Here is a 27,709-nt window from a genome sequence, read left to right as displayed (position 1 = left end):
TTATACTGGAGCCTGCCCTCCCACAGCTGCACACATCATCACACACCACCCACTTCCCTTGCATTCTCTCTCAGTCTCGGCCTTTTCCTCAGTCTCCTCCCCTCTGGCTCTCTCTCTCCCTCCCTCTCTCTGTCCCCTATAAGTTTCCCTTTCTCTCTCTCTCTCTCTCTCTCTCTCTCTCTCTCTCTCTCTCTCTCTCTCTCTCTCTCTCTCTCTCTGTCTCTCTCTCCTCCTCCTCAAAATACATACAAACTGCCTGGTTGCTAAGAAACCGACTGCCTGCAGGCTCAGGGTTTTGGGGGGGTCTTTCCCTCCTCTCCTCTCCTCTCCTTGTTCCCATGTGAGGGTCGGGTCGGGGGCTCCTTAAATTTTTATCCCAGTCAGCCTTGGCTCGCCAGGACCCCCTGGAAGGGGCTACTGACTGTTGCGCAACTCTACACAGGGAAGACAACAGTTGGTGGGGACAAAGGGATCAGTGGTCCCGGGAGAGTGGAGGCCACAGAATCGGGTCCTCATTACATCTTATGTGTGAGTGGCGCGGCCCTTTCAGATGACTTTGTCCCGGGGCCCGGTCCAAGCTGTCAGCAGCCCTGACTCTTTGGCCAAACAGCTACAGCTAACTTACAGCTCAGAGACGTGACTATTCACCACTTTGGGAAAACAATGTCTGCTTCACAGCCATGAGAACAGAGGGGAACAGAAGAGACTCACAGTCTCTGCGTCAATTATGAATAAATTTAAAGTCCCTGCAACACATTAACCACTAGTGTGCTTTTCCTAAGGGGTGAGGCTTGTAAATAGTCTACAGAAGCTGCAGTAGTCTTGGTCGTGCCTTAGTTAGGTATAGCAGAAGAGAAATTCACCATTATTCACATTCACATTCATTATTCTCACATTATTATGTTTTTCTTGAATGCTACCACTTTTACAAGTGGTTTATAGAACTCAGCTTCTCTCTTTCTGTTTCCTTACTGAGCATGATTGTAACACCAAGGCTTGAGCTTAAAAGATTTGTTGATAATATAAGAGTATGTACTTTGTAAATGTGCCACCCTGACAAAGACAGTAAAGGTCAAAACGCATCGGTCAGTCCTCTTGTTGGCTTGAAAATAGTTAAAATAGTGAAACCGGAGAGCCACCGTTTCCTCCTTCTTTTCTGAAGTCTGTAGATGTATCATGGTGTCTGTGCATCAAGCCATCTGGAACATTTCTGGCACCGAGCCACTGTCCGTTTTTCCAGAGGGAGAATAGGGGCAGTTATTTGCTTATACTGTACACACACATGCAAAACAACCCCCACCCATTCACACACACACACACGCACACACACACACACACACACACACACACACACACACACACACACACACACACACACACACACACACACACACACACACACACACACACACACACACACACACACACACACACACTATGGTCCGTGTCTCTTGTGTATATATTTGTTCCCTTAGTGAAATCCACACTCCACACCATATCATAAAACCCCATTTAGGTCTCTCAAAGGCCAGGTAATTTTGCATGACACAGATAACTCACAAACAACATCAAACACACAGTTCATTGCGTGCACGCATGCGCGTACACACACACGCACACACACGCACACACACACACACTGTTTTCAAGTCAATAAAGCACCGCACATAGCACCTCATATCATTTCCTTCCCAAAATGCCAGTCTACACAATGATCTGTAAATGGACACCTACACACACACACACACACACACACGCACACGCACACGCACGCACGCACGCACACACACACACACACACACACACACACACACACACACACACACACACACACACACACACACACACACACACACACACACACACACACACATGCAACTTCCCTAACAACACCCACACACACACACATCACTAGCACACAAAGAAGCCCTCATCTAGGCCTCTCCTTATTTGCTTTTCATTGGAGAAATCATCTGCGGCTGTACGTGGCTTCCTGTGTCTCAGGCAGACCTCCACTGCTGTGTGTTATAAAGTGCTGTACAGAACCCACTGCTGTTGGACATTAATGTGCTGTACAGACTCTGTTCAGCAGAGGTGATTCTAGTGTCAATGGGGGCCCCAAGCAAAAAGCCAAAAGAATGAACATTCGAAACAAATTGACACTATTATAGTTTGAAGTTGAGCTGTTTTTCTACCATCTAGTGTGCTGGGGGCCCCAAGCGGCTGCCTGACTTGCCTGGTGACAAGATGCGCCTCTGCTGTTCAGGCAAGAGCGATGCATTTGGTAGGGAAAATCCCAAATCCCAGCTCATTCTAGAGTGGATGAATGGACATTATAGATAAAGTGTGCAGACATTGAGCGCCTTTACATGCATGGACTGGAATGATTTCAAACACAATATTCTCAGTATTTGGTTTAAAACCAATTTTGGATTGGACTATACATGTGTCTGAAGCAGCGTTCTGCAATCGGAATATTCCTGAAACACAGCCACATTGGAATTGGATAAAGTGTTTGGATGGCTCATGCACAATCTGCATATTGGAACCATTTCTAAATAGTCTTTGAAGTTAACTGCTCAATGTGTAGTCGTTTAGAACCAACTGTAAATGTAGCACTGCCAATCTGAGGTCTGAAAAATAGTCTGGATTCAGTTGTCAGGGCAACAAGCACATATCATGTTGTGTTTGTCTAGGTACAAAAGGTGGTCATAAGTAAATATTGGTTATATGAGATGTATTTGCCCCATGTGAGTTTGGTTTGCACAGGTTGCATGACTGCAATCTCCCCTTGTGGATCAATGAAGTAAATATTTCTGTCTGTCTGTCTGTCTGTCTGTCTGTCTGTCTGTCTGTCTGTCTGTCTGTCTGTCTGTCTGTCTGTCTGTCTGTCTGCAAATTGTGTCCTATACAACCACTAACATAGTCCAACATGCTGTGAACATCCTTTCTTATCAATTACATTATAAAATGAATAGTTTTCATACAACACCACAGATAGTTGAACAGAGGCGTAGTTTTTGAGTCCCAGAACTCCTCCCACATGTTTAACGACCTCAACATCCTGACTTTACCCCCTCCCACTGTCACCCACCACCCCCACCCCTTTGCCATGGCAACATAAAACAGTTATCTCCATATACAACAATCAGCTGGCTATGACAGAGCTGGCGGGGTAGTTGACCATATCGCAACTTTTACCAAAAATACATTTGTGCCCCTATAAGGACAATTGTACGAGCAGAGTGAAACACACAGCATTGTATGAGGTGGGCTAATAATGATATTATGCAATAAAAACTTGTGCCATTATTATTATTACAGCGTTCCACTTGGGTTTTTACACAGGGATATGCAGAACAAGACAGCACAAAAGACTGCTAAGAGGCCTGATAGGGGTTAGGAGAGAGAGAGAGAGAGAGAGAGAGAGAGAGAGAGAGAGAGAGGGAGAGAGAGACAGAGAGAGAGACAGAGAGAGACAGAGAGAGAGAGAGAGAGAGAGAGAGAGAGAGAGAGAGAGAGAGAGAGAGAGAACAGAACAGAGAGGGGAAACAGAGAGGACTGCATGGGCACAAAGAGTGATTTTTCCATCCACACCACAGGAATTCCAGCTTCCCTCCCCCACTTCAGCATCAGTGCATCAGCGTGACGACCAAGACTGATGTCAGCTGAAGAATTTGCCGTTACTTTGGGTCTCCCCTATCTTGAGAAGATATGTGTGATAGAACACTGATAAAGAGATTATATGGAAAACATACGCGATATACACGACACAACTGTCTTCATTCTTTGCAATAGTACAGGGCCAATTATGGGCAGCAGACTTTTTTTAGCGAGTAAGATACTGTTTAATGTGCGTGTTTTCACAAGACAGCAAGGTTAGAACAAGTTCATTATTCCCTGAGGAATTAATGCAGTGCAGTCAGTGGAATGACTTGCTGCATTTTCTATAAACTCATAAAGAGAGCCTTCATTGCTTTTTCCTATAGCTTTTGTGTTGTTCAAGTGTGAGTGTGAGACAAAACAATGGAACACAAATTAAGAACTGTCTTTAAAACTACACGGCCAAATCATGTGGGGTAATTTGGGGGTGTATGGTTAGATATTTCAGTTACAACTGGCCTCCTCTCAATGTCGTGTGTGCAAAGGATGAGAGGGGAAATTACCATAAAACTGAGAAAAAAAACTTGCTACATGAGTCACATCCCTTTTTGAGTTTTCCCTCCCTAGTCGTGAACATTCCTGTCGTTCAACTTGATGAGTCCCTTGTGACTACACAACATCTCCTGCAACCATGAGGAAAAAGAGGAAGAAAAGCTGACTGTTCTTCAAAGTTTGTCGTGCAGCTGGCGTTGTCAGTGTCACAGGGGTGAAGTTGAAAAGTGTGAAAGGGCCGACGTGAATTGCCTCCCTGATTTACTACAGTCAGGGACAGGGGATTTCATGGCATGGAGAGAGGGAGAGAGAGAGAGAGAGAGAGAGAGAGAGAGAGAGAGAGAGAGAGAGAGAGAGAGAGAGAGAGAGAGAGAGAGAGAGAGAGAAATGCACATGCCCACAGTCTTCATTTTGTAGTGTGACATATACACTTTTAGTGCTTATATCACAATGTCAAAAATAAGACAGGACCTGACTTTATGGCAAGGCTTTGTCAACTGAAGTGACCATGCGGGTGTGAGTGAATGACAAAACCAGGGTGTGGCTGCAGTAGCCTAGGGACAGGAAACAAGTGACAGTGCAGGAAAATGAGTTGAGAGCTGTCAGAGGACTTGCAAGGAGAAGAGTTTGAACACATAGGCCTAAGCCTTTATTTTTAAATTGCAGAAAAATCTTTTACCATTCGTTTTTGGCATTTCTTAGAAATGAATATGCATTTTTATGGACATGTTTGATATAGGCCTAGCCTGTTACATATTAAAATAGACCTTGCATAATGAAAATCAGCACATTATATTTCAACAATGTGCCAACTTGTGCAGTTATTACCCACTCCTGTAGGTGGCGCGTTACTTTAACAACCAGCAGTCAACCGGAAGTTTTTAATTTATGTTCCTGTGACGCAGGCTTGTCACGCTAGTTTACCAATTTAGCAAGCCGACAACGACCAAGCAAAAAGGTAAGTGCTTCAACATATTTGGTTCAGGTTATTCTTTCTTATCCCTTTTTTAAATATTTCAGGCGTTGCAAGTGGCGAATGTAACTTTCGAACAGTCGTCCTACGGATGTGGTTAGTAGGTTTATCTTAGCTGGCCTAGACGTTTACCGGTATCTTTAACTAGCATTGTTCAATGCGTACGAAAGTGGTTGGGTTATTATTCTGTTGTGTGATCAACACTGGTGTTTGTGACCTTAGTAAGCAATATGCATGTGCAATTGCTCATTTAAACATTTTATTTGTCAAGTAATCACAAATAAACGCCGTTGTTCGCTTGCATGCAGTCGGTGCTTTCGTTTTGTAAATGTTTAGCCGCCCAAGAGGAGCGACAACAATAGCCTAAAAATATGCATGTAGCTAACTGCACAGGTACCCACTGTTCCCAGGATGTAGCGAATGACTCTAGCAAGGGAGTTACGCTTGCTAAACTTTGTTTGCGTGTATGAAGATAAAAAATGCGCACTGTAATAAGTCAATTCGAGATGTCGCCTCAACACCAAGAACAGCAACCCAGCCCCCCTACCCCGTGTAGACAAATTGATGAATAATTTCGGTTGCTGCCATCTATTCTGCTTTTTCTACGGGTGGTGTTTATCTTGTCCATTCTGTGCAATGTTACTGAAGTAACCAGGGCCCTAAAGTAACGTTTTTTCATCACCAGCTAAAATGGCTGGTAGATGTTAATCTCACTACCCAAACACAAACTCTAGGCTAGTGACAACAAAATTGGTGTTTTCTACCAGCCAAGCTGAAATTTCACCAGCATTTGGCCGGTTGGCTGATGTTAATTTAGAGCCCTGAACATAACACATCGCTTGGATTAACTCCCTTCTGTCCCTTTCCAAGCATGGAGACAAAGGAGACTAAAGGAAACGCGCCTAAGAAGTTCAAGAACGCCTCTGGTGCTCCAGTCAAGGTAAGACCCAATTTGTTACACTTGCTCCATCAGCTCTCCCAGATATGGACTTTCGCATCCTAAATAAGACTTGGGTCGTCCTGTAGCTTACTGTAGCACAGGCATGCCTAATTTAACGATTGACCAATGCTAAAACACAGTTTTCTTTAACTGGTTTGAACATACTGTGGTGAGTGACACAGTAGCTTGTCACACAGACTGAAATTAATGTTCACCATTCTCCAGTGCACAGCTGTGAGATCTTTGATGTGTTGTAGTTGCAGCAAAACTGTGTTCAAACAGTTGCTGGTTAGCGTTTTGCAGGATCAAGCAGGCCTTGAGTCTTAAGTCCAGTTCAGCTCTCTTAGTGTCTGTAAGTTGCTATTCAGCGTTCACGGAATTTCCATGCGAAAGAAGAGTTTTGACAGGTCCATGTTGCTACAGGCTGTTCTCACAATGGCTGTTTGCAGTGAGTGGCAATGGCCAGCCAACAACAGCTCTGTAGAGTGCATGGACAGTGACTCTGTGTATAGTAGCATAATACACCTGCTTTCTCCTGTATGGTTTGTGCCTTTTGGCACAGCACACTAATTAACGGTAAGAAGTTTGAGCCAGTGAAGGGCATTGTGTCACATGTTTTGCATCATTAACTCCTCAGATGTCTTCTAAATCCTTTCAAAATATATATGACTTGTCTCTGCACAGACCATTGGTGGTTTGAGGTACCAACTGGTCTATGCAAGAGCATAGCTCCCTCTCTCAGAAGGAGGAAACCGGCAGAGAGAGAATGAACCAAAGGAGATGACAAGATTCTTGTCCCCCAGCCTCACTGACTGTATGTCTAATGCCAATGTGTGTATCTGTGTGTCTCTTTCTGGCCTTTTTTTGGGGATGACTCACTTGACAGAAACGAGGGCAGCGCTTCGGCTCGGACATAGGTAAGTCATGCCCAGTCTGTGGGCCACGGTGTCTGTGACGCTTGTAACAGGCAACCTAACTGGCCCCTCTGGTGTGGCCCTTCATCACACCAACCTCTCCCAACCCTGAACACCCACTTACCCCACCCCCACATGGCTATCCTTGGTGGCTGCTGTGGCAGGCTGGAGGTATTGTACCTCAGGGTGCCTGGTACTGGGTGCTGGCAGGCGGCCTGGGTGGAGTTGGGAATGTATGGTGTCTGACAAGACTCATGCCATGCCATGTGTGCGTTACGATGTTGCCTGTGTTGGTGTCTAATCCTTGCCAGCCTCTGTGTGAGGTTCTGGACAAGGACACTGGGACATGGGCGTCCTGTGTATACCTTACCCTTAAAGCAAAGTTCTGCTCACCTCTGCCCTTATGGTATTAGTCTGGCCTTCTAGTCAGGTATCTATTTATGAATCTGATCAGTAGGCTCATCATCAAAATTCATCATGTCTCAGACTGGGCATCAAACATATTGCTAATGAAAATGGATGGAAGTCAAAGCAGAAATTCTGATGCCTCCACCACTGTCATCTTGAAAGTGTCTGCCTCTAAAAGTTCATGTGCCCTCTGTAAAGGTTGGGGCTAGCGCACATGATTTGGTCAAATCCGTCCCCCCTTTAAAAGGTTTTTGACAAACTGCAATCTGTGACATACAGACACATGAACAGACTTTCGTGTGGCTGGACGATTTGAGAACCGGATGCCTTCATAACTTTTGGATGGATGCACAATTTGGCCATTTTGGCCAATTCATGTACATGTACTCTCCATGTTTGTTAACATGCACTGTCTAAAACAAAAACAACCATGCCAACTGAACAGTTATTTTCCGCTTGTTCACAGGGGCACACTAATAATCACTCATTTTTTTGCATTGGGTAAGGAGAGCCCTGTACGGCTTACCCATCCTGTGCACCTGCAAATCAGCAAAAAGAGCACTATGTTGAGAAGGGGTTTCTCCTTCAAAATGGGAATGAAAACTAAACTAGAGTAAACAAAGTGTTTCCCTCTAACCCTGTTAGTGGTCATGTTGAGAGGTTTTGAGTGTTGAGCAACGTGTTTGCCCTATACTGCTCAAACCAGATGGTATAAATTAATTATTACTCCCCTTTTGCATCCAGGCAAGATAAGGGGGTTCCCTGCATTTTAGCTCCAGCTACAAAATATGAAGGAATTGCACTGCACTCACAATCAAAAACGTGCCAGGCATGCTACATCTGAAATGCTGTCTGCACATTTCAGACTTTTAAGCAAGTTGACTCTTTGCCCAGCTTGTGGCCAGGCGACCATTGTCTGGGCACGCTCGAATAGCCTTATGGGCAGCTATAGCTCTAATACTTCAGTCAGGCCATCCTTTCTAGGAAGAGTAGAACTATGTCATGCAAGACTAAGGGGTTAATATCACCCCTGCATTTCAGTTTATAGTGTAAAAAAAAACTAAAACTCCCACTGTGCCCTCCTAATGAAGCAACACTTTCAGCATTGCAACTAGTCAGGTCAAGAGCAATGCAAGTACTTTCTGAGTTCCCGCAAATACCATGCCGTTTGGGAAACGTTAATTGTTATGCTCTTTGTCGGACCAAGTCTCGCAGAGATTTGGACGTCTGATAATCAGGCTAGGAAAGAGATGGCCTTCTCAGTTCAATGCTCGTAGTCTGACTGTGTTTTCTGCTGCCATTTGCTGCCTCCAGTGTTCACTGGCAGGAATGGCGCCATCCAGACCATGCCATCCCTGCAGAAGAAAGTGGCAGAGTCTACGGAATGCCTTGTTGGTGAGTTCCATGTTTTTTGCGCATCGAAAATGGTCTTTGCCTTCTGTGAAGATATTGGCAATTTACAGTATGCGTTGCTTCAATAAAAGCATCTTGGAAGTAGTAAATGTTGGTGAGGTGAGGAATTTCTGTCTTTTTGGTGTGTCTGTGTGTGTGTGTCAGTGTGTGTGTCAGTGTGTGTGTGTGGCCAGTCGACATTACACAGTAAACAAGAGGATTTTTATGATGTATTTATTTCTTTATTTTATCTCAACCATTAGTGTCTGCGTACATTTGCGTCTGTCTAGGCCCCAGTAAGTCAGTGGCTCACCACTACAATCAGTAACTCTAAAGTGTGTGTGTGTGTGTGTGTGTGTGTAGGTCTGCAGTATGTGTGGGAGTATCGCAGCCCCAGTAAGGCGGTGCCGCCCCACTACCAGTGTCGCCTGTGCAAGGTGGCCAAACTCCAGAATGAGATCCTGCCGCACATCAAGGGCTGGAAGCACGCCTTCAGATACCTGGTGAGCTACCTCAACATATGCACACACCATTGCAGTGTTGTGACCGTATCAGTACGAAATTGAAAATGTCATCAGATACCGTATTAGCCCGAATATAAGACGATCCTGATTATAAGACGACCCCCCATTTTCAGGCTCATGTTTTGGTGAAAAAAGTTTTTTGAAGACTTAATTTTGTTTCACATTGGAAACTTTTCTCAGAATGCAGTTTTTAATTTGTTGTAAAATCTGAGGCTTTTTACAAAGAACAAATGTCACAATAATCTTCATGGAATTTCCATGATATAAGACCACAGATGGCTACTCATATCCTTTTCCTTTCTTTACTCACTTCACCTGTCAAGCGCCAATAGGCACCTACAGGCTACAGCCGCCTGGGCCCGCCTGTTTAAAGTGCGACGCAACATAGCCTACACTCAGAGCATTGAGGTCCGAGGTCTCGTCGCGAGCCACATTTGAAATTGCGCGATTACTTTCACTACATTGTAAGCACTGCAGTCATTATTAAGCAATGTTGCTTTCTATCCCGGTTAGCTAGGTATTTTCACACAAATTGCAAAGGCAATGCACTGGTATCATTATTTGACATACCCAGTCTGTTTTCTCGAGCAGAAAATGCAAGCATGTAAAGACAGTTGATTCTGCCGATGTGTGTTTACATTCGGTGGAGGAACGGTAGTAAAACCACAGGCATTGTGCCACGAGTGTTCAACTGATGCATTGTTTGTTATTTAGCTTGTAGCTTTGTGTATTTACACACATTTACACACAAGGCATTACTATAGTTTTTAACAGAATCCAGCTCTGCTCTCGCAAACTACTGGCATTGCGCTGCCACAAGAACAGAACAAGGAAGTAGCGAGACGACCAATCATAGCGCCTTTTTGTCTGCGTACTCCGCGTCCGTCCGACGGATAGTTAGAATTTTTTCGAGGCGCTCGACGACGGGCGCAGAGCCTCTGCCAGGGGGGGGTGGACTCGCACAGACAGAAAACGGACGGACGCAGAGGCTATACGTCCGAAGCATAAATCTAGCTTAAGTCTGCGCCAGCCAGGCAACCAGTAGAGATAGGCAATCTATTGTGCAATGCACAGATTTAGCAAAATGCTTAGTTGACCGCAATATCTAACCAGCAGTCGTCTCGCCAAATCGCCGTTCATTTTATGCATCCAAAGTTTTCCGTTGGACTGTAAAAACCGAACGTGACCAAAGGCAGATTGACGCATTGCACTTGAGCCCGATGCGCTGCCTATCAGAACCACGTTGACATTAGAAGTCCGATGGATATTAATTTCGTACTAAGGGTAAAACTCCTAGTGATTTTATATGAACAAGACAATCTCTTGCCCTAACCATTATTCTGTGTTGCTGCATCGTTGCGAGGCATATAGTCAAAGGCACCGCTTGTCAAAGGCGCCGCTTTCTCGCGCACATACAGATGACCATTGATTGGCTGATGACTGCATCCAAAACTTATGCCGTGTACAGACCAAGAGCGAACGGAGCGAACGAAGCGACGGAAGTCATTATTTCTCTATGGAGGGCACGCGACCTGCGCTACCAAAGCGAATTCGCCAGGAGCGAAGCTTCTTGCGCTACCAGAGCGAATTTTGAAGATTAAACTAAATCTAATCGCAGGCGAATTCGCTCTGACGCTGTTCGGCGGCAACCAATCGGAACGTTCATATCTCCGAATGTCCCAGGCTGTCAAGCCAGAGCCGTTATGTGATTAGCTGCATCAAACATGTCAATGCTGCGTCTCGAGCGAATACAGCGTATTCAAGGCGAAACTTCTTCTGCTACCCACGCTACCAGGCAGCGTAGTTCGCTCTTGGTCTGGACACGGCATTAGCCTACAGGTTGTTCGTCAAATCACCCTTCATTTCTTTATTTCTAGTGGTGTTGTCGGCTTACCAGAGAGAACGACCAAAGCTTTCCTGATGAGACTATAAAACCAAACACAAATAAAAGCAGAGTAACGAGCCGCGATTGACTTGTGTTTTTCCCCTTGCACTGTCGTCCGCATCGCGTTGACATTGACAGTTGATAGAGTGCAACAGTCATAACGAAACAAGCATCTGCAAATTTGATATGGACAAAACAATCTCTTAACCCATCCATTATTGAGTTTTGTGGCATTGTTGTGAAGCATAGACTAATGGCCGCATTCAGGTTAAGTGAAAAAAAAAAATATATATATATATATATATTTTTTTTTACTTTTTTCTCTAGCGCGCGGAAATAAGACGACCCCCCCTTTTTAGAGTACTATTTTTATAACAAAAACCACGTCTTATATTCGGGCCAACACGGTACATGCTAAGCCACAGCAGTGCTATAGTAGATGTCATAATTCTGGCCTTGGGTATGGAGAGTTGTGTACAAGACCGACAGTTACATCCACATGGCATGCATATGTTGAAAGTGTTCCAGTTTTAAGTAATAGAGGCAACACCATGATTATTGTAATTTGAAGTGTCCTGCGTTTTTGCTAATTAATCAGGGTCCCCGCGGTGCATTAAAAAGTATTAAAAAGCATTAAATTTGGAACATGTGATTTAAGGCCGTGAAAAGCATTAAATTTAGCTAGTTTTTGAGGTGTGGCATTAAATATGAAAAAGCCTGGCATTAAATTTCACCCAGACACAATGTATTAAAATATAGATGCCTGCACAGTCTTCCGTAAAAACATTGTTTCATAATAACTATAAGGCGGCAACAAGGTTTCGAGACTGTCAGTCATGCCTGGGGTAAACAATGCACTCGATAGTGACAGGCCCGCCGGGGTAGCAGACCCTATCGTTCGGATCCCCCTACTGGATGATGGCGATGGCTGACTTATTTAGTAGGCTAAATCCCATCCACCACAGTGCGTGTGACTGACCGCAGTTCAGTCAGAGACGGTCTTATACGAGACGAATCACTCATGAAACCTTCCATAGGAATGAACGAGAGCATTTGGCTACGCGAACATGGCGTTTGCCGGTGTCACTCCCACCTGTCCGGTAACGAGAGCCAATTGCTTGCTGAGCTGCGCTGTCACTTATCCAATCGTCTCGACGCCTCGACGCAAGTGCAAACGTAAACCTTTACGACTGCTCGTACCTAATCGGTTTGTTTGCTGGCGGCCATGTGGTTTGTTTGCCGTCCGTGGAAACTTCATTGTGAATTGGGCAGAGAGCGCAACTCGACCATTAATCACCTTTCTGCGCCCATACAAAATGCAGGTGCAAGACAAAGGGACAGATATAATCACGGAAACAAAAACGGCCGTGTGCATACATGTGCACACCCGTTGTGGTTTTTCTTATGGTTGAAAACAAATAAGTAAGAAAAAGCAAAACGGGAGCAAGTCTGCAAGACATTCAACTTTGATCAGTTTAGCTTTTTTTTCTTATATTTTTCACCGTTGGTCATAGCTATTATCAGTTTGGGCAACAACATGATATCACAGTTTAAAACACCAATTTTGAGGCAGGCTAGCCTACATCATTAATTTATTCAATAGCCTATTTTTTATTTTTTTTTTTACTGATGAGCAGGGACGACCATTGTGCTTACTGCTTTGGCTATCAGAAAATAAATCCAGTGTCTTTTCTGTACGATGACCGGAGAATGGATGCCCGTTTGACAGCCGGCCGGAAGAGGTGAAGTCCACGCAACTTGCTCCCACCTGCCGCAAAACAGAACGTTGTCGTGGAATGTGGCGCATGCGCAGATCAAAATAGCATAAAGAAAAATGCTGTTTTAAAGTGTTACTTTCATGTTTCGGTCATTCTAAGACTGCCATTAAACCCAGTTTTTCATTGTGATTCCAACCATATGAGTTGTGTATCGCTGTGTTGTCCCACTGTCACACAACATTATTTCCCCCATTCATTCTTATATACCCCATCACTGACTAATCTCAAATAGTCAGTTTGAGGCGTAGCCAAGATGGCCGCCGAGTGATGGGACTTATGGGAACAGACTTTGGTACAGTTCAAAGTGAAACTTGTTAAATTTCATCAACCAATCTGCAGCGTGGAAGCTATATCTGTAGTGCCGTCGAAAGCGTAAGTCTTAAAATGACTGCATTGTTTTCAAACTTTGTATCTCGTCATCTAGCCTGCTCGTGCTCTATAATGCTCCCTCTCTAATGTTAGCCATGCCCCCTCGTTTAGGTTTGTGTTTGCTAACGCACAATTTCATGAATGCACGATGAATGCATTCATACAATTGGCTACTTCAAAGTGTCCTCGAGCTTCGTGGCGTATTATTTGATGCTGTCAGATGCTAATGCAATCCGAAGTGAGCACGAGTGTTGTGAAGTTGCGGTGGAAATGCGTTTCACATGTAACATAAATCGGGCGAGTAACGGAGTGTTTTCTACGAGGCTAAATGTCGCAATGAGGATATGCGAGGATGTCAAAATCGGTAAGCGCGTGGTGTTTGCATCGCTATTCCAGTCCCCGCGTGTCCGCGGTTAGGGAAATGTTTGTGGAATTCATATCAAGTTCCACTGCTGCTGTTTCTTTGCTCCCACTCTGAAGAACGACTTGCTACCGTAAACTGAAAGTAGAACGCCTACTACTGTCTTTATGATGGAGCAGGGGGGAACAAACAGGAGGAGCAGTCCAGAGCTGAGCAGTCGTTCTTTTTTAACCCTTTTGACGCCACAGGTGTTATCTCTCCTAGACTAAGGTGCACTGCACTCCAATATTTATCCATTAGAAAAGATGAATTGTTGGTCCATTTTTTATTTTTTTTATTGAAGGTATTTCATGAAATGTCATTAAACTTTCAAAATATACACAATTTTGAAATTGTTTCAGTTTTGGATGACTTTTTGGTTAATGTTTTAATCTAATGGGTAGTGTGTGTGCGCACCACCTCACTCTTTTTTGTTGTCATCTCTATGGTTAAATTAAGCACAAAAATGACTAGGGTATTAGAGTTTGGGCCCACCTATGCAGCAGCCAGATCAACTGAAATAATATTTTAGCACATGGAGTTACACAGATGCTGGCTACTTGATTTGAAATTATAATGAATTATCTAAGGAAGGGGCCGATTTCATGACAACTCCCGCATCATACAGAAACCTCTTTGACAAGTCATGACAAACATCTGGTGCAGAAAGTGACTAGGGAGCAGGCAATGAGAATAAAATAACACAGTGAGCAGTGTGAATGTATGTATTACATTACATTATAGCAATGTAATAACAATAGCAATATTATACCATGTAACACACACACAAGCACACCCGTGTAGTGGTATTAATTTTACTGTTGGAGGTATTAAAAATGGTATTAAAAAGCATTAAATTGGGTGATGAAAAATGTGCAGATACCCTGTTATTACTGTACAGTGTGTTTGTCTTGATTTGACTGTTCTGCTTGCCTTGGTTCTTACACGTGTGCGTGCGTGCGTGCGTGTGTGCGTGTGTTTTTGTGTGGTCCTTGCAGAAGCAGCACCATGCAGACAAGTTGACGTGTGAGGAGGAGGAGGCCATTAAAGATCTGGCCGTGAGGAAGACGGTCAGAGAGGTGGCCAAGGAGGTGGAGAAGGCCGAGGGACAGGGCAAAATTAGGGTAACGCACCTCTAAAGTCACGTGTTTTAATAACATGCAAAAGTTTTCAATTTGACGGTGCTCCTCTGCTTAGATAATCAGTTTTCTGAAATGAAAGTCTTTTTTTTGTGAATTGCATCTCTTGAAGAACTTCAGAAGATTGTTCACATTAATGTTGCAATGACTTGACCAACCACCTGTAATAACTTGACAGTTGTAAAAGTGGTTTGGTTTTGCAGAGTATGCATTCTTAGATTAAATGATTTCACTCAATTTCTTTCTTTCTTTCTTTCTTTCTTTCTGTCTTTCTTTCTTTCTTTCTTTCTTTCTTTCTTTCTTTCTTTCTTTCAGGTTATGCTGAAGGAACCTAGTGAGGTGGCGGCCTTTCAGGGCATGAGTAAGTCATTCAATAAGCTTTTTTTGGGGGGGGGGGGGGGGGGCATACATGCCCATTCATTGTCCACATACACGGACAATGTGACTACACTTGCATGTACTCAGTATTGAGGTTAGAGATGTAACGAGTGTGTTTCTCTGCTGCAGATTCTGCCAAAGCCAAGCCAATCATGAACCCAGGAGGAGGAGGCGGCGGCAGCCTTCCATTAGGCCCTGGAGTTGGCGCCCGGTCTGGTATGGATCATTCAGCTTCCATTATAGATGTTATTTACACTGTTTGCAAAGAGTTAGGGTTGTTTAGCTTTGGAGAAAAATGCCTGGATGAACCTGAAAAATGGTTTCATACAAATCAAGCATGGCCACGATATGAGACGCAAGAGTGGAGCATAGATGTACAAAATTGTAACTTTTACGGCATCCAAGCCATGCCTTGTGGTATATGTGTGGCAGCCATATATAATAATTTGTATTTGTTGACAGGACTGGCATAGTACTAAAACCAAGACAAGCTCAGAATAAATACATTGAGAAAAATATACTTTTTGTGAATTATGAGGCTTTGCACATATTTATGCGTATTTTTGCTAACTGCAAATCCCTTTGCAAGGTTCATTGTACATAATTTGGCATTGTCTGTTTATTTCTTGTGCTAGTATGTTTGAACTTTTTTGTGCTCATCATCTATGTCTGTTTCTATCAGGTCTGTTTGGCTATGGGGAGTTCCCCTCAGGTGGCGGCATGTCCGATTTCGGCATGCGCGATCTGCGCGACATGCGTGACCTGCGCGACATGCGTGACATGCGCGATGGCCGCGGTGGCATGATGCGTGACCTCCCCATGAGTCCCCCGCGTGGCGCCGACCTGGGGGGCATGCGGCACTTCTCAGATGGGGGGCCCTCTCCGTACCGCGGCTCAGACGGGTTCGGCTTGGGGGGCGATGGGATGGGCAGGCCTTACATGGATGACTTCCGCAGGGGGGGTGACCTCCGTGACTTCAACGACAGCATGAGGAGTGGGGACATGCCCGGTATCGAGGGGAACAGCATCCCTGCTACACTGCTGAAGTACCTGGTATGGACAAAACACACACACACCCTCTCAGCCCCTTCTGTTTCACCATAATTGCAGTAATTAAAGAAGTTCTTGGACATTCATTAAATATTTGTTTGAATTAGTTCAATCTCTTGTTGCATTACCTACGTACACCAGCAGAGAGCACTGCAGTCTTCTGAGGACACTTTCAGCTATTATACATCTAACTCTTACACTTTAAATCATGGGTGCAAGTTTTTTTAAAATATGATGTCTAACATTTTGATAACATTTGGCAATCTACGAAGTCAAATGTTTGGCTGTCAAAGTGTGAAAATTATCCAAAATTATCACAGTTTTTAGTACTATTGCTGCATATTTTTTTCTGTGTTTATTAGAAGTATGTTGAACATGTTTAGACGGCACTGACAGCACTATTAGTCCAATACAACGAATATAATTTCATTTTTAAGTCCTACACAACTGAAATAATTTCAAAATGATCAACATTTGGTATGGGCCATTTCAAAAATACAGATTAAGCTTTATGAAATCCCTCAATTATAGAATGTCCTGTTTGAACGTATGTTTTTATATGAGCCAGAAACATCTGTTTTGTTCCCTCTAGGTGGAGCTTATCAAACTGTTCACACATGATGGCAATACCATTAATTAATTGGCTGTATTTTGCAGGACTCCTTCCGTATTGAGAACGAGAACGATGCCCAGATCGTGCTGAAGATCACTCAGAAGCTGACGGATGCCCTCATGGAGTACCGCCTTCGAAACTTCTCACCGGTAAGGAACCAGTTTGTCTATGGGCACATCCACGAAAGCACGCAAGACACACGCGCACGTGGGCATCTTTCCGTCACGTTGTGGGGTATTCCAAGAACCTGGCTCAAGAATAAACCAGGTTATTAGTAATAGAGTAGAGTAATTTTATTAATCCCATTTATCTGCAAGGTATGTATTAGGTTAAGTTAGCTGCAAGTTATCTATTAACAGGTCTACCACTTGTTATAGGTTTATCACTTGACTATGTTCTTGGAATTGCCCCCACTTCATCATGTTCTGCAAAACAGATTTTCTTTTGGGTTCACATCAGTGATGTACATTCCTACTAAGCTGGCTGCGCACTATGTCTATCAGTGGATGTTTTAGACCTTAAATCATCAAGTAGCAAATTACAACATGTGCTATTCTTAAGTAGGATGACGGAACGATCTTTGGTCTGTGTAAGTTGTAAGATGCCAGTTTGTTCAAATGTGCCAGAGAACAAGGTTAAAGAACTGCAAGACGTGGAGATGTTACACCAAGGAAACATGCAGGTGTTTATGTGCATTTTCTTTCTGTGGCCTCCATGTGTGCAACGCTATATCCTTGCACTTAAACTGTTTGTTTTCAATGACTGTGAGCAATACTTGAGACAAGGGCTGCACAATATATCGAAAATGTATCGAAATCGCGATATCAAGAGTGGTGATATGCGTATCGCGAAAATGACTTGATTATCGCTAACAAGTTAAGCATTTCTGTGCAGTCCAATCACTAGCTGAATATCAACAAATGCGCAAGAAGCTCGCCATGACCAAAGCCATGTCCCCCACACAGACCGACAAATTAGTGACAAGAACAACAGTCGGCTATATTTCTAAATATCGTTATTGCGGTATTGCATGCCGTTATCGCGTATCAATATTTTTTCTGATATCGTGCAGCCCTACTTGAGACCACAGTACTCAGACCACAGCCTGTCTCTCCAGCTTCATTACGAACCGGACTACGCTCAGTCAGACTACGGAGACGAGGAGTTAGCTGGACTGCACCGTCGCGGCCCCTCACCAGACGAGCTTGCAGTGCGCCGCCTCTCCGCTTCGCCGTACAAACCGGGCAGGCATCAGCGCTCACCGTCTCCATCCCAGACGGCCTTTCCGCTGGATGACCATGCTCCCAGCCCGCCTCATGAGACATCGAGGCCTGCGCTTGTAGGATACCACCGCGCTCTTTCTCCATGTGGGGACTATGAGCTCGAAAGTGCCTCTCTTGGCCCGACTCTGAGGCAGCAGCTGGAGCGTGAGCTGCTGCGACGGCAAGAGCACCGCTCTCCTTCGCCATACGAGCATGGCCGGTGCCGTCGCACTCCATCTCCACATGGGAAGGCCTTTCCCCTGGAAGACGGGCTTGGCTGCGTGTCTCCCAGCCGCGGCAGAGCTCAAAGACGTAGTGTCTCCCGACATCGCAGCCTCTCACCAGAGAAGCGTGCCAGGAGCCATCACCCTCCATCTCCACATGGGAAGGCCTTTCCGCTGTCCGATGAGCGCAGCAATTCTCCCCGTCGCCATCGAGCTCGGCACCGTCGTGTGTCCCGGCATCGCAGTCGCTCACCAGAGGAGCGTGCCAGATGCAGTAATCTATCCACATCTCCACATGGCAAGACCCATCCCATGGATGACTGGCTCGACTCTGCTGTGTCTCCCAGCCACGGCCGAGCTCCAAGCCCTTTTCATGAGGGGCCTCATGAGCTTGAGTTACTTGGACAGCGTTGTAGCCCCTCACCACATGACCATGCCGGGTACCGTCATCTCACTCCTCCTCCACATGGGAAGGCTGTACCCCCTGGTGGTGATGGGCGCTGTGACTCTCCTGGTCGTTCTCAGCGCCCACATCAAGAGGTGATGAGACATGAACTGGCACAGCGTCGGCGCTCTCCATCCCCATATGGGAAGGCCTTCCCCCTGGATGAGTACGCTCCCAGCCAGCTTCAGGAGACGTTTGGGTGTGAGGCTGACCAATGCCATCGCTCTCCTGTGCCGTACAAAACTACCCGGAACCACCGCCCTCCATCTCCATATGCCAAGGCCTTTCCCCAACATGGTCGACCATATGTATATCCTGATCGTGCCCCAAAATTGCCCGATGGGGCATTGAGGCATGAGCTAGTTGAGGATGGCGAGCGTGATCGTTCCCGGTCTCTGCATGGGAAGGCCATTCCCATGGACGTTGAGACCTGTGTGCAACCTGACCATGCTCCTAAGCCACCCGTTGAAGCGTTGGGACATGGTGCTCCTTCGGCGTATGAAGCAGGCCAATGTAGTCCCTCCCCGTCTCCAGACGCAAAGTCCTCTTCCCCAAGCGATGGGCCCTGCCTATCCCCTGACCGTCCCCTGAGCCCGTTTGATGAGACATTGAGGCGCAAGCTTGACGAACTGCGTCGCTGCCATTCGCAGCATGAGCCTTGTAGAGCAGAGTCCCGTCGCTCACCTTCCCCGCATGTGACGCCCCTTCCTTCTCGTCATGATGGACTCCATACGTCTTCTGACTGTGCTTCACAGCCATTTGACAATGAGCTACAGCTGGACAGTACAGTCAGCAGTGCAATCAGCCAACTGGAACGTGAGCTTCAGAGACGGGCCCGTGTGACAAAGGCACATAAGTTGATGGCACGTAAGGCGATGGCGCGTGTCCCCTCCCAGGACATACCCAGTGCGCACGGCCGGAGAGTTGAGAAACCTGCTTCCTCAGTCAGTGTCTCCAGGAGTCTGAGCCACACAACAGCGAGCAACATGGAGTTGAATTTCAGCAAGAAAGTAGATGGTGGCCTGAATGATCCTTATGTCAATGCGCAAGCTGAAGATCTGAACCAGTTGCCGAAGCGACAGTCCCACCACCACCCTAATGCACAGCCGGTAGACCCTCGAATAAGGCGTGACTCGCGGATGAATCCTCCTCATACGGATGCTGTGCTGGATGAAGGTGATGATTGCAGCACACTCAGGGATGGAATTATGGAGCACTCTAAGGAGGAGATTTGGTTTCATGGAAAACAGTCCCACAAGCTCCCTAATTCTCAGAGGGGAGATCCTCGGACAAGCCGCAACACTCAGATCAAACGTCCTCGTACAGATGATGTCTTCGATGAGTGGGATGATGCCGCCACATTCATGAATGAAAATGTGGACCAACCTCCGCAGCAACAGTCTCATAAACTCCCAAATGGACAGCAGGACTCTAGGAGAAGGCATCGCTCCCGGGCCAAACGTCATCAAACGGAGAAGGGGGCTGTGACTCCGACCAGAACCGCCCCAAACAGTAGTTCTCAGAGGGGAAGATCTGAAAGCCGCGCCCCTCGGAGTAGAACCACCAAGTCCAAAGCATCTAAGAACAGACAGCACCGGAACAAGCCGACCCGGCCCGCCCTTGCCCCACGCCCCCCTTCCCCTCAGCCTCTACCCGGTCGCACTCGCACCATCGAAGGGCCTGGCTGGTCCCTGGACTTCTAACCTCATGACAGTAGGAAGCTACCAGCTCTACCTGCTAGCATTTTTCTCATCATGCCAGCCACGAGGTTGCTGGCATTTACCATGCAAGCGGGACAAAGTGCCCTCACGCCCTTGCCCTAATAATTGCGGTTTCACCCTTGTGCCGAAAGATTCCCGCAAGTAGTGTACCGTCTGCTTGGGCTAGCCCCATGCACCCAAACGGTAGTTTTCAGAGTGGAAGATCCACAAGCCATCCCCCTTGGAGTAGGACCACCAAGTCCAAAGCATCTAAGAACAGACAGCACCGGAACAAGCCGACCCGGCCCGCCCTTGCCCCACGACCCCCTTCACCTCTACACCCCTTCGCCTCTACCCGGTCGCACTCGCACCATCGAAGGGTCCGGCTGGTCCCTGGACTTCTAAGCTCATGATGGTAGGAAGCTACCAGCTCTACCTTCTAGTATTTTTCTCCTCATGCCATGCGGTCCCTACCATTTACCATGCAAGCACGCAAAGCACTGTGCAAGCGGGACAAAGTGGAAGATCCACAAGCCATCCCCCTCCGAACAGAACCACCAAGTCAAGAGTCTAAGAACAGACAGCACCGGAACAACCCAATGACCGTAGGAGGCTCGGTAGATGTGTTCACTACTCTCCTGTAGGCCAGTAGTCCATGTAGTTTATACACACACAGGGTGCGTTCCAATATGCGACCTTGCGTCCTCCACTTGTGCTTGTGGCCTCGTACCAGGAAGTAATATGTCATGATGGCATCACTGACAACAGCATTATATTTCAATATCTCACAAAAGCTCAATTCTAATGTCATTTTCTCCTTTGCAATTGGGATGGTGAATGAAGAAAAGTCTACAAAAAGTTGTTGTGGCTAGGCTGACTGCTGGGAAACTTTATTGTTTTCTCCACGGATGCGGGGCCAGGAGGCAGGGTGAGGCCACAAGCACAAGTGGAGGACGGGAGTGTACATATTGGAATGCACCCACAGTTTCGAGGGGCATCTGAGGATGTTGGTACTTATAGTTTTATCTCACTTTGAGAACAAAATTAAAGTAGAATAGTGGTTCTCAACCGTTTTTGAACAAATGCCCCCTTGACCTCATTATAAGCCTCCCAATTCCCCCTTGACCATATCCTAAGCCTGTCAATTTCCCCCTAAGTGTTAAAAAAATGGACTAATGCCCCCCAATGACAATTGAGTAACCCACCTCTCAGCTGTGTATCCATCCCTAACAGCCCCTTGGGTGCTTGAGCAGTAGCCCTGTTGAAAAACATTAAAGGACCAGATCAGTCAATTTCAACATGCAGTTGTAATGCTCACACTACCCTGAACTTGTCAGTACCTGAGATTTTTTTTTTCTTCAGCCTTTTCCGAGATCCTGGTCATTGTAATGGGGGCAGCGCTTTTTTTACATTTCAAAAACATCCAAAAGGTTAGACAACATCAGCAGACTGATGTAAACAAATGCTGCCCCCATTAGAATAGCTCATATATCGGAAAGGGCTGAGCTGGAAAAGGTGGCATCACCGGGTACTGACAAGTCAAGGGTAGTGTGAGCAATACAACAGCATATTGCAATTGCCTGAACTGGTCCTTTAAGTCAGAAGGGCGCTTTTATGCACATTTCAGCTATTGAACCAAAACCATGTCTTTTGTTAGGTCGCACCCTCTTTGAAGTTCTATTTTGAGTTTTTGTCATTTGTCAGGGTGATGTTTTCGACTGCAGGGTTTTTTGTTTCACTCAAAAGTTTTCCCTTGCCTAGTGACTCTCCACAAATCATACAGCTGCTGTTTTCAGAGTTCTGTTTACACGTTATTATTAGCTATTTTTTCTGCAGAACAGTCTATGAAACCATACAAATATATCTTACCATGTCATTGTACATAAGCATGACCTCTCAAGCTATCTCTTATCCTGCTGTTCACGATTCTCCAAACACTTGTTTGACCAAACATGGTAGTTTTTTTTTTTTTAAACGTTCTTCTGTTATTTCTTAGAATGGTAGACTCTACTAATGCATCATATTCGAGTACCAATATATTTTTTTAGATGTACAATTTTTTATATAAACTTGGCCTATTAAGGTAATTACATTAGTAGTGCATTAAACTGTGATGTAGCACAGTCTACAGAGTGAAGTTTACTACAGTAGAGTATATCCTTGTGTACCAGAAGATGTATGTTTTGTGAGGGAATATAAAATATGTTGGAAAATGTTAATTCCAAATGTTATTATTTTTCTGCATTTGTTTTTTTTGCTTGTCCAAGATGACCGATTAAAGGTTCTAGTTTCGCATTCTGCACACTTTGTTGTTACAGTACCTGTAAATTTCACTTGGCCCATTTAAAGACAATGACGCTTTGTCAGTGTTCTAAATTACATTACATTACTCTTAGCTGACTCTGGAGCAGTGTGGGGCTAGGTGCCTTGCTCAAGGGCCTGATCTTAAGTCCATGTCCATGATCACTAGGCCATGACTGCTCTGTGCAGTAGCTAATGGTAATAAAGTACAAACTAAATTAATCCATAAACATACAATTTGAGGGATATTTATATATATATATATATATATATATATATATATATATATATATATATATATATATATATATATATATATATATATATATATATATAATTGTAATGGTAATCCTAACATCCCATATATTCAGAGAGAATGTTTTCTTGAATGATGACTTGAAACATTTTGGGATTTGAATGTCTTAGTAAATCAGGATACACTTAGCAATTCAGAAACTACAGTGAGAGTAATAAATATTTAATCCTTTGCTGATTTCGTTGCTTTACGTACTAATAAAGACATTATCAGACTATAATTTTAATGGTATGTGTATTCTAACATGGATAGCCAGAATATCATAAGAAAACTTCAAAGGTGCACTGTGCAGGAAATGTTCCAAAAAGGTACTGCAACTATGCCGCAACTGGGTTGCCTAATGCCAAATTGTATCTTTTCATGAAAGTTCACCCAGTATTAAACTAATATTTTCTAGTATGGCCCAAGTACAGTCATTTTTGCAGCTAAAATGTCTTTCTGGAAATTAAAAATGGCGGACCATGGAGAAGATCCCCCTTTTCATGTATGAAAAGTGCAATTTTCCCTGTCATAATGAATACTTTGAATTTGATGGTGGTGGTGGTAAGTATTCATGAAAAAGGTAACATTAGTGAATGGGTAGCATGAATCTGGATATAAACAACTAAAAATATGAATGATTCTCGAGTAAAGTCTTCATTAATTGCACATTGCACCAGTAAGAGCAGTGTGTGAAGGTTCAATTAACAGGGTAAGAGCACTGTTCTGCTCAAAATATTGCAATGCACACATTATGGGTGACATATCAGAGATGAAAAAAAGAAATTCTTGGTGCCCGTGTTGCTGGTGCATTTTTGACCGAGACGGCAAGTCTTTGTGATGTATCAGGAGCCACGATATCCTATTTAATCTCTGCATACCACCAAGAAGGATGAACCACATCCAACAGGATTAACTGTGGACGCAAGAGGATCAACATCACTGCTAAGGAAACCCACTTCATGTACATGTGTGCTTGGGCTACACTCAGGCCTTCAACGCCTGCAGAGGTAGTCCTTGCAAAGCATGTTGGGCGCAGAAACCCTAGCACTCGTTGACGACGCCTTGCATTCATGGAACACATGGTGAGACTTAATTCCCCTCACAGATGACGAATGGGATACTCTGCTAGCAGCGGAGGCAGTGGCAGTTAGCCTGGGCGAAAGCGACTGTTGACTCCGTCGACCATGTGGCAAAAGCCAAGAGGAATCCGTCTCCGTGGAGGGTGGGAGATGGTCTGATCTTAATCTGCAATTTAAATTCATTGGATTTCAAAATTCAAATTGATACCCATATTGTGCTTTATTAGCATGACTGTCACGATATAGCGTCGCAAAAGCATACAAATAACAAAACAAGTGTGAATATACTTACTTTAACCAATCAGTAACGGACATCGCGGGTGAGTTCCACGTCACCACTCTCAACTGTTTGCGGATTGGCTAAACAGTGAGCGAACCAAGCTGGGAGACTTTTGCCAGACTAGGTGCGGAGCCAAAATCTTTGGGTGGAGAACATAGGATGGCGTCGCCAGGCTAAGTGGCAGTGTGCAAGTTCATCCTATTTTAGGTGACACAGGCCCATGACTTCAAGGTGCCTTTGAAGTGTGGGACGGGGAAGAGGCATATCCCAATTTCTGAATCGTCTCGCCCAGTGAAATAAGTAATACTGATTCTGATTCTTTTTCTTTTTCTCCTTTCCAGAACAAGAGTAGTTCTCTCGGGCCCATGAACTTCAGCAACAGCAACAGTGACCGCTACTCAGGAAATATGGGCGGTAAGACTTGCACGAAGCACCTGCTCTCGCTCTCTCTCTCTCTCTCTCTCTCTCTCTCTCTCTCTCTCTCTCTCTCTCGCTCTCTCTCTCTCTCTCTCATATATCCACACATACACGCACCCCTGCTGCCAAATATTAGAACTTTCAGAGACGGACGTTACTTGTTATCGCCCAACCAACTGCAGTGCCACCACAGACGAGTGAAAAATGTAATGGCTGTCAATTGAGCTGCCTGCAGTAATAGTTTTTTTCATTGTATAAAAACTCATTTGATTTTTTTTTGGCACCACTAAATTATTATATACTGAGTCAGCTGAATTTGAGGCCTAATCCATGTACTTTAGCAGAATGCTGGCCAGCACAGATAGAAATATTCTGCGTTAGTGAAAAAACTAAGCACACAAAAAACTTGACAATACAGCCTCTTATATAATACCAGCCATCGTTCTTAACAGGATTTTTTTTATTTATGAGATGTATGACTGGAAATTGGAGTGGAATATATTTTACAATTTAGCCCTATTGACTCCCATTCATTTTTCACTTTCCAGCGTTCACCTGCATGCTTATTGGCTACAATAAAAGCTTTCTCGTCTATTCTACTTTATCAGACCTAGCTATCAGCTGGTTGCTACTCTTGGATACACACACAGCGGGGGGAGAGGGAACCAGTCAGTAATATAACACCTCATTTTCGTGTCGCAGACATGCGAAAAAAAACCTCCACTTCCTTTTTTTTTTTTTAAACAAAAGCGACACAGTGTACCGTATTTTCCGGACCATAAGACGCATATAAAATCATAAAATATTGTCAAAAACTGCCAGAGCGTCTAATAAGCCAGTGCGTCCAATGTGTGAAAAAAATCATGGCCGCGAGACTCTGTCGATATTTTAGAACGACTCTGGGGGGAATCGGGTCTGCACGTTATGAAAAAATAGGCTTCTTCTGGGTAGCCTATACCAGTAATCAAGAGCGTCGCGGGGCAGGCTGTGTACAGTAGCCAGGTTACAATGGCACCTGTTCAGAATGACGCCTCTCTCTCTCTCTCTCTCTCTCTCTCTCTCTCTCTCTCTCTCTCTCTCGTGCGCGCATTGCAAGCTGTTGCATATTATTTGCTCGATGCAGAGTTATGATGGCGTACGCGCTCTCGTTGACATAGTTGACATAGTTCGCAAGACGTTATTGCAGTAAAGCATGTGAAAAGCGTGGAAGGGCCGTTGACTGGTATTTCAGTGTCCTTGACTGAAACAAGTTGCAAGACTCTACACTTCAACATCCTTTGCGATCGGCACACCAGTGATTCTTATCAGAAAGCTACTGTGCCTACGCACAGACCCTATAGTTAAATTTCAAACATTAGCGAACATTGAAAAAAGATCAGACAACAACCGTCGGGTAGGTTTATGAAAGCGGAGTTCAGAGTTCCGCGAAAATGCATCGTCACGTCAGAGAAAGATGTTTGCTATTGTGCGACAACACTACCACTATTTCATGACTGCCTAAGTGTCTTCGTCATGGATGAATGGGCAACAATGTTTTTTCCAGCCAGGATTGCACTGAAAAGTAGGCTACTCCTGTTAAAAAAGGGCACGGGTGGCCGACGCTGTGCCTGCGCGTGTGTGTGTGGGAGGGAGGGAGGGGAGGGAGAGACACGGAGCAGATCTCGAGGAGAGATGAGGGTCGCGACTCCTGAAATACCAGGCGATTCTTTTTCAATGTTCTATGAATCTTTTGCTGAATAGCCTACATTAAATGTGTTTAAACATTTGTTTTCTTTCAAAGAACATGCGTACAATTTAATGTTGGCTTCATGTCATACTTTAAGAAACTGCTCGAAAACGCTAGTGATATTCGGCAACGTTTGATATTGCGTGTATTCGGCCACGCATGTTATTTTTTGTGCATTCCTAACAACAACAGCATTAGTTATGAAATTATGACATTAGTTATGAAGTGCGTCCTATGACGCAGTGCGTCTTGTCTGTGAAAAAAGTCATGGTCCTTGGTGGTGCGTCTTTTAACCCAGTGCGTCTTTTGGTCCCGAAAATACGGTATTCAAAAATAATGGTGAACACAGCAATGCTAATGAAATAACGATGGAAGTAGAAGTAGTTAATAACACAGAATTATGTGTTTGCATTGCAAGATTGTATGGTGAAATACGCCCACATGCATGCCAGGCAGTCAACTATGCTCATTTTTAATTCACAATTTGTATACAACACATTGCTACTGTCAGAACAGCTGTTTGTCCGAACAGTTAATGACGGAGTAGATTTTATACAGTTTTTTTTCTCACTGTTCTTCCAAACATGCATTGTTATTGTTGTTCTTATTAATATTGTATTGAAATGTATAGTTTTCTGTCTTCTCTCTTCTTTCTGAAGGTGCTTCAAGGTATTACAAGTAAGACGCACCTGGCGCATGAAGCTCCAGTTAGTCCCTCCTCTCAGCCACTAGGAGAGCTCCAGAGTTTTTCTTCAGCCAATGGGAGAGCTCCATTAGTCCCACGCTGGAGGAGGCCCTGGCTGTTGGACCAATCAAGGAGCTGTTGATGCTTTTATTGTACATGTACGTGTCAGGAAATATTACCACAGCTTAACTCAACTGCAGAATGTGTGTCTGTGCGTATGTATGAGTTTGTGCGCGCCGTGCGTGTATTGAGATTTTAGCTCAAATTGAAGGATTTTTTTGCGTTTAGAAAAATCATTGTCATGAAAAAGTGTTTTGTGTTTGCATGTTCAGTTTTATACACTGCAGAATAAAGACGTTAAGCTATCCTTTTAA

The 27,709-nt window shown here is 44.6% G+C and overlaps 1 protein-coding gene across 2 annotated transcripts; it reads left to right on the top strand.

Annotated features, from left to right (window-relative positions):
- Positions 1–5,029: 5,029 nt before the first annotated feature.
- si:ch211-197h24.6 (uncharacterized) lies at positions 5,030–27,709 on the top strand. Of its 2 annotated transcripts, XM_063215050.1 has the most exons (12): positions 5,030–5,113; positions 5,999–6,068; positions 6,955–6,985; positions 8,705–8,785; positions 9,146–9,285; positions 14,737–14,862; positions 15,193–15,238; positions 15,385–15,471; positions 15,938–16,308; positions 16,963–17,067; positions 24,849–24,921; positions 27,310–27,709. In XM_063215050.1, exons 2-12 carry the CDS (start codon positions 6,000–6,002, stop codon positions 27,330–27,332), a joined length of 1,152 nt encoding a protein of 383 aa, XP_063071120.1. In that variant the 5' UTR covers positions 5,030–5,113; position 5,999; the 3' UTR covers positions 27,333–27,709. The 2 variants fall into 2 exon arrangements, with proteins under 2 accessions (XP_063071120.1, XP_063071121.1); XM_063215051.1 differs by lacking the exons at positions 5,030–5,113; positions 6,955–6,985.

This window comes from Engraulis encrasicolus, chromosome 14 (genome assembly GCF_034702125.1).
Source record: "Engraulis encrasicolus isolate BLACKSEA-1 chromosome 14, IST_EnEncr_1.0, whole genome shotgun sequence".
NCBI classification, from domain to species: Eukaryota; Metazoa; Chordata; class Actinopteri; order Clupeiformes; family Engraulidae; genus Engraulis; species Engraulis encrasicolus.
This window is presented reverse-complemented; position numbering and strand designations above follow the sequence as displayed.

Bases quoted from the DNA above. Each gene is read 5' to 3' on its own strand.
- si:ch211-197h24.6 (XM_063215050.1), top strand. From the start codon at position 6,000: ATGGAGACAAAGGAGACTAAAGGAAACGCGCCTAAGAAGTTCAAGAAC. The intron at 8,786-9,145 runs GTGAGTTCCATG...GTGTGTGTGTAG, and splicing joins GTCTACGGAATGCCTTGTTG to GTCTGCAGTATGTGTGGGAG. The intron at 16,309-16,962 runs GTATGGACAAAA...TGTATTTTGCAG, and splicing joins CTACACTGCTGAAGTACCTG to GACTCCTTCCGTATTGAGAA.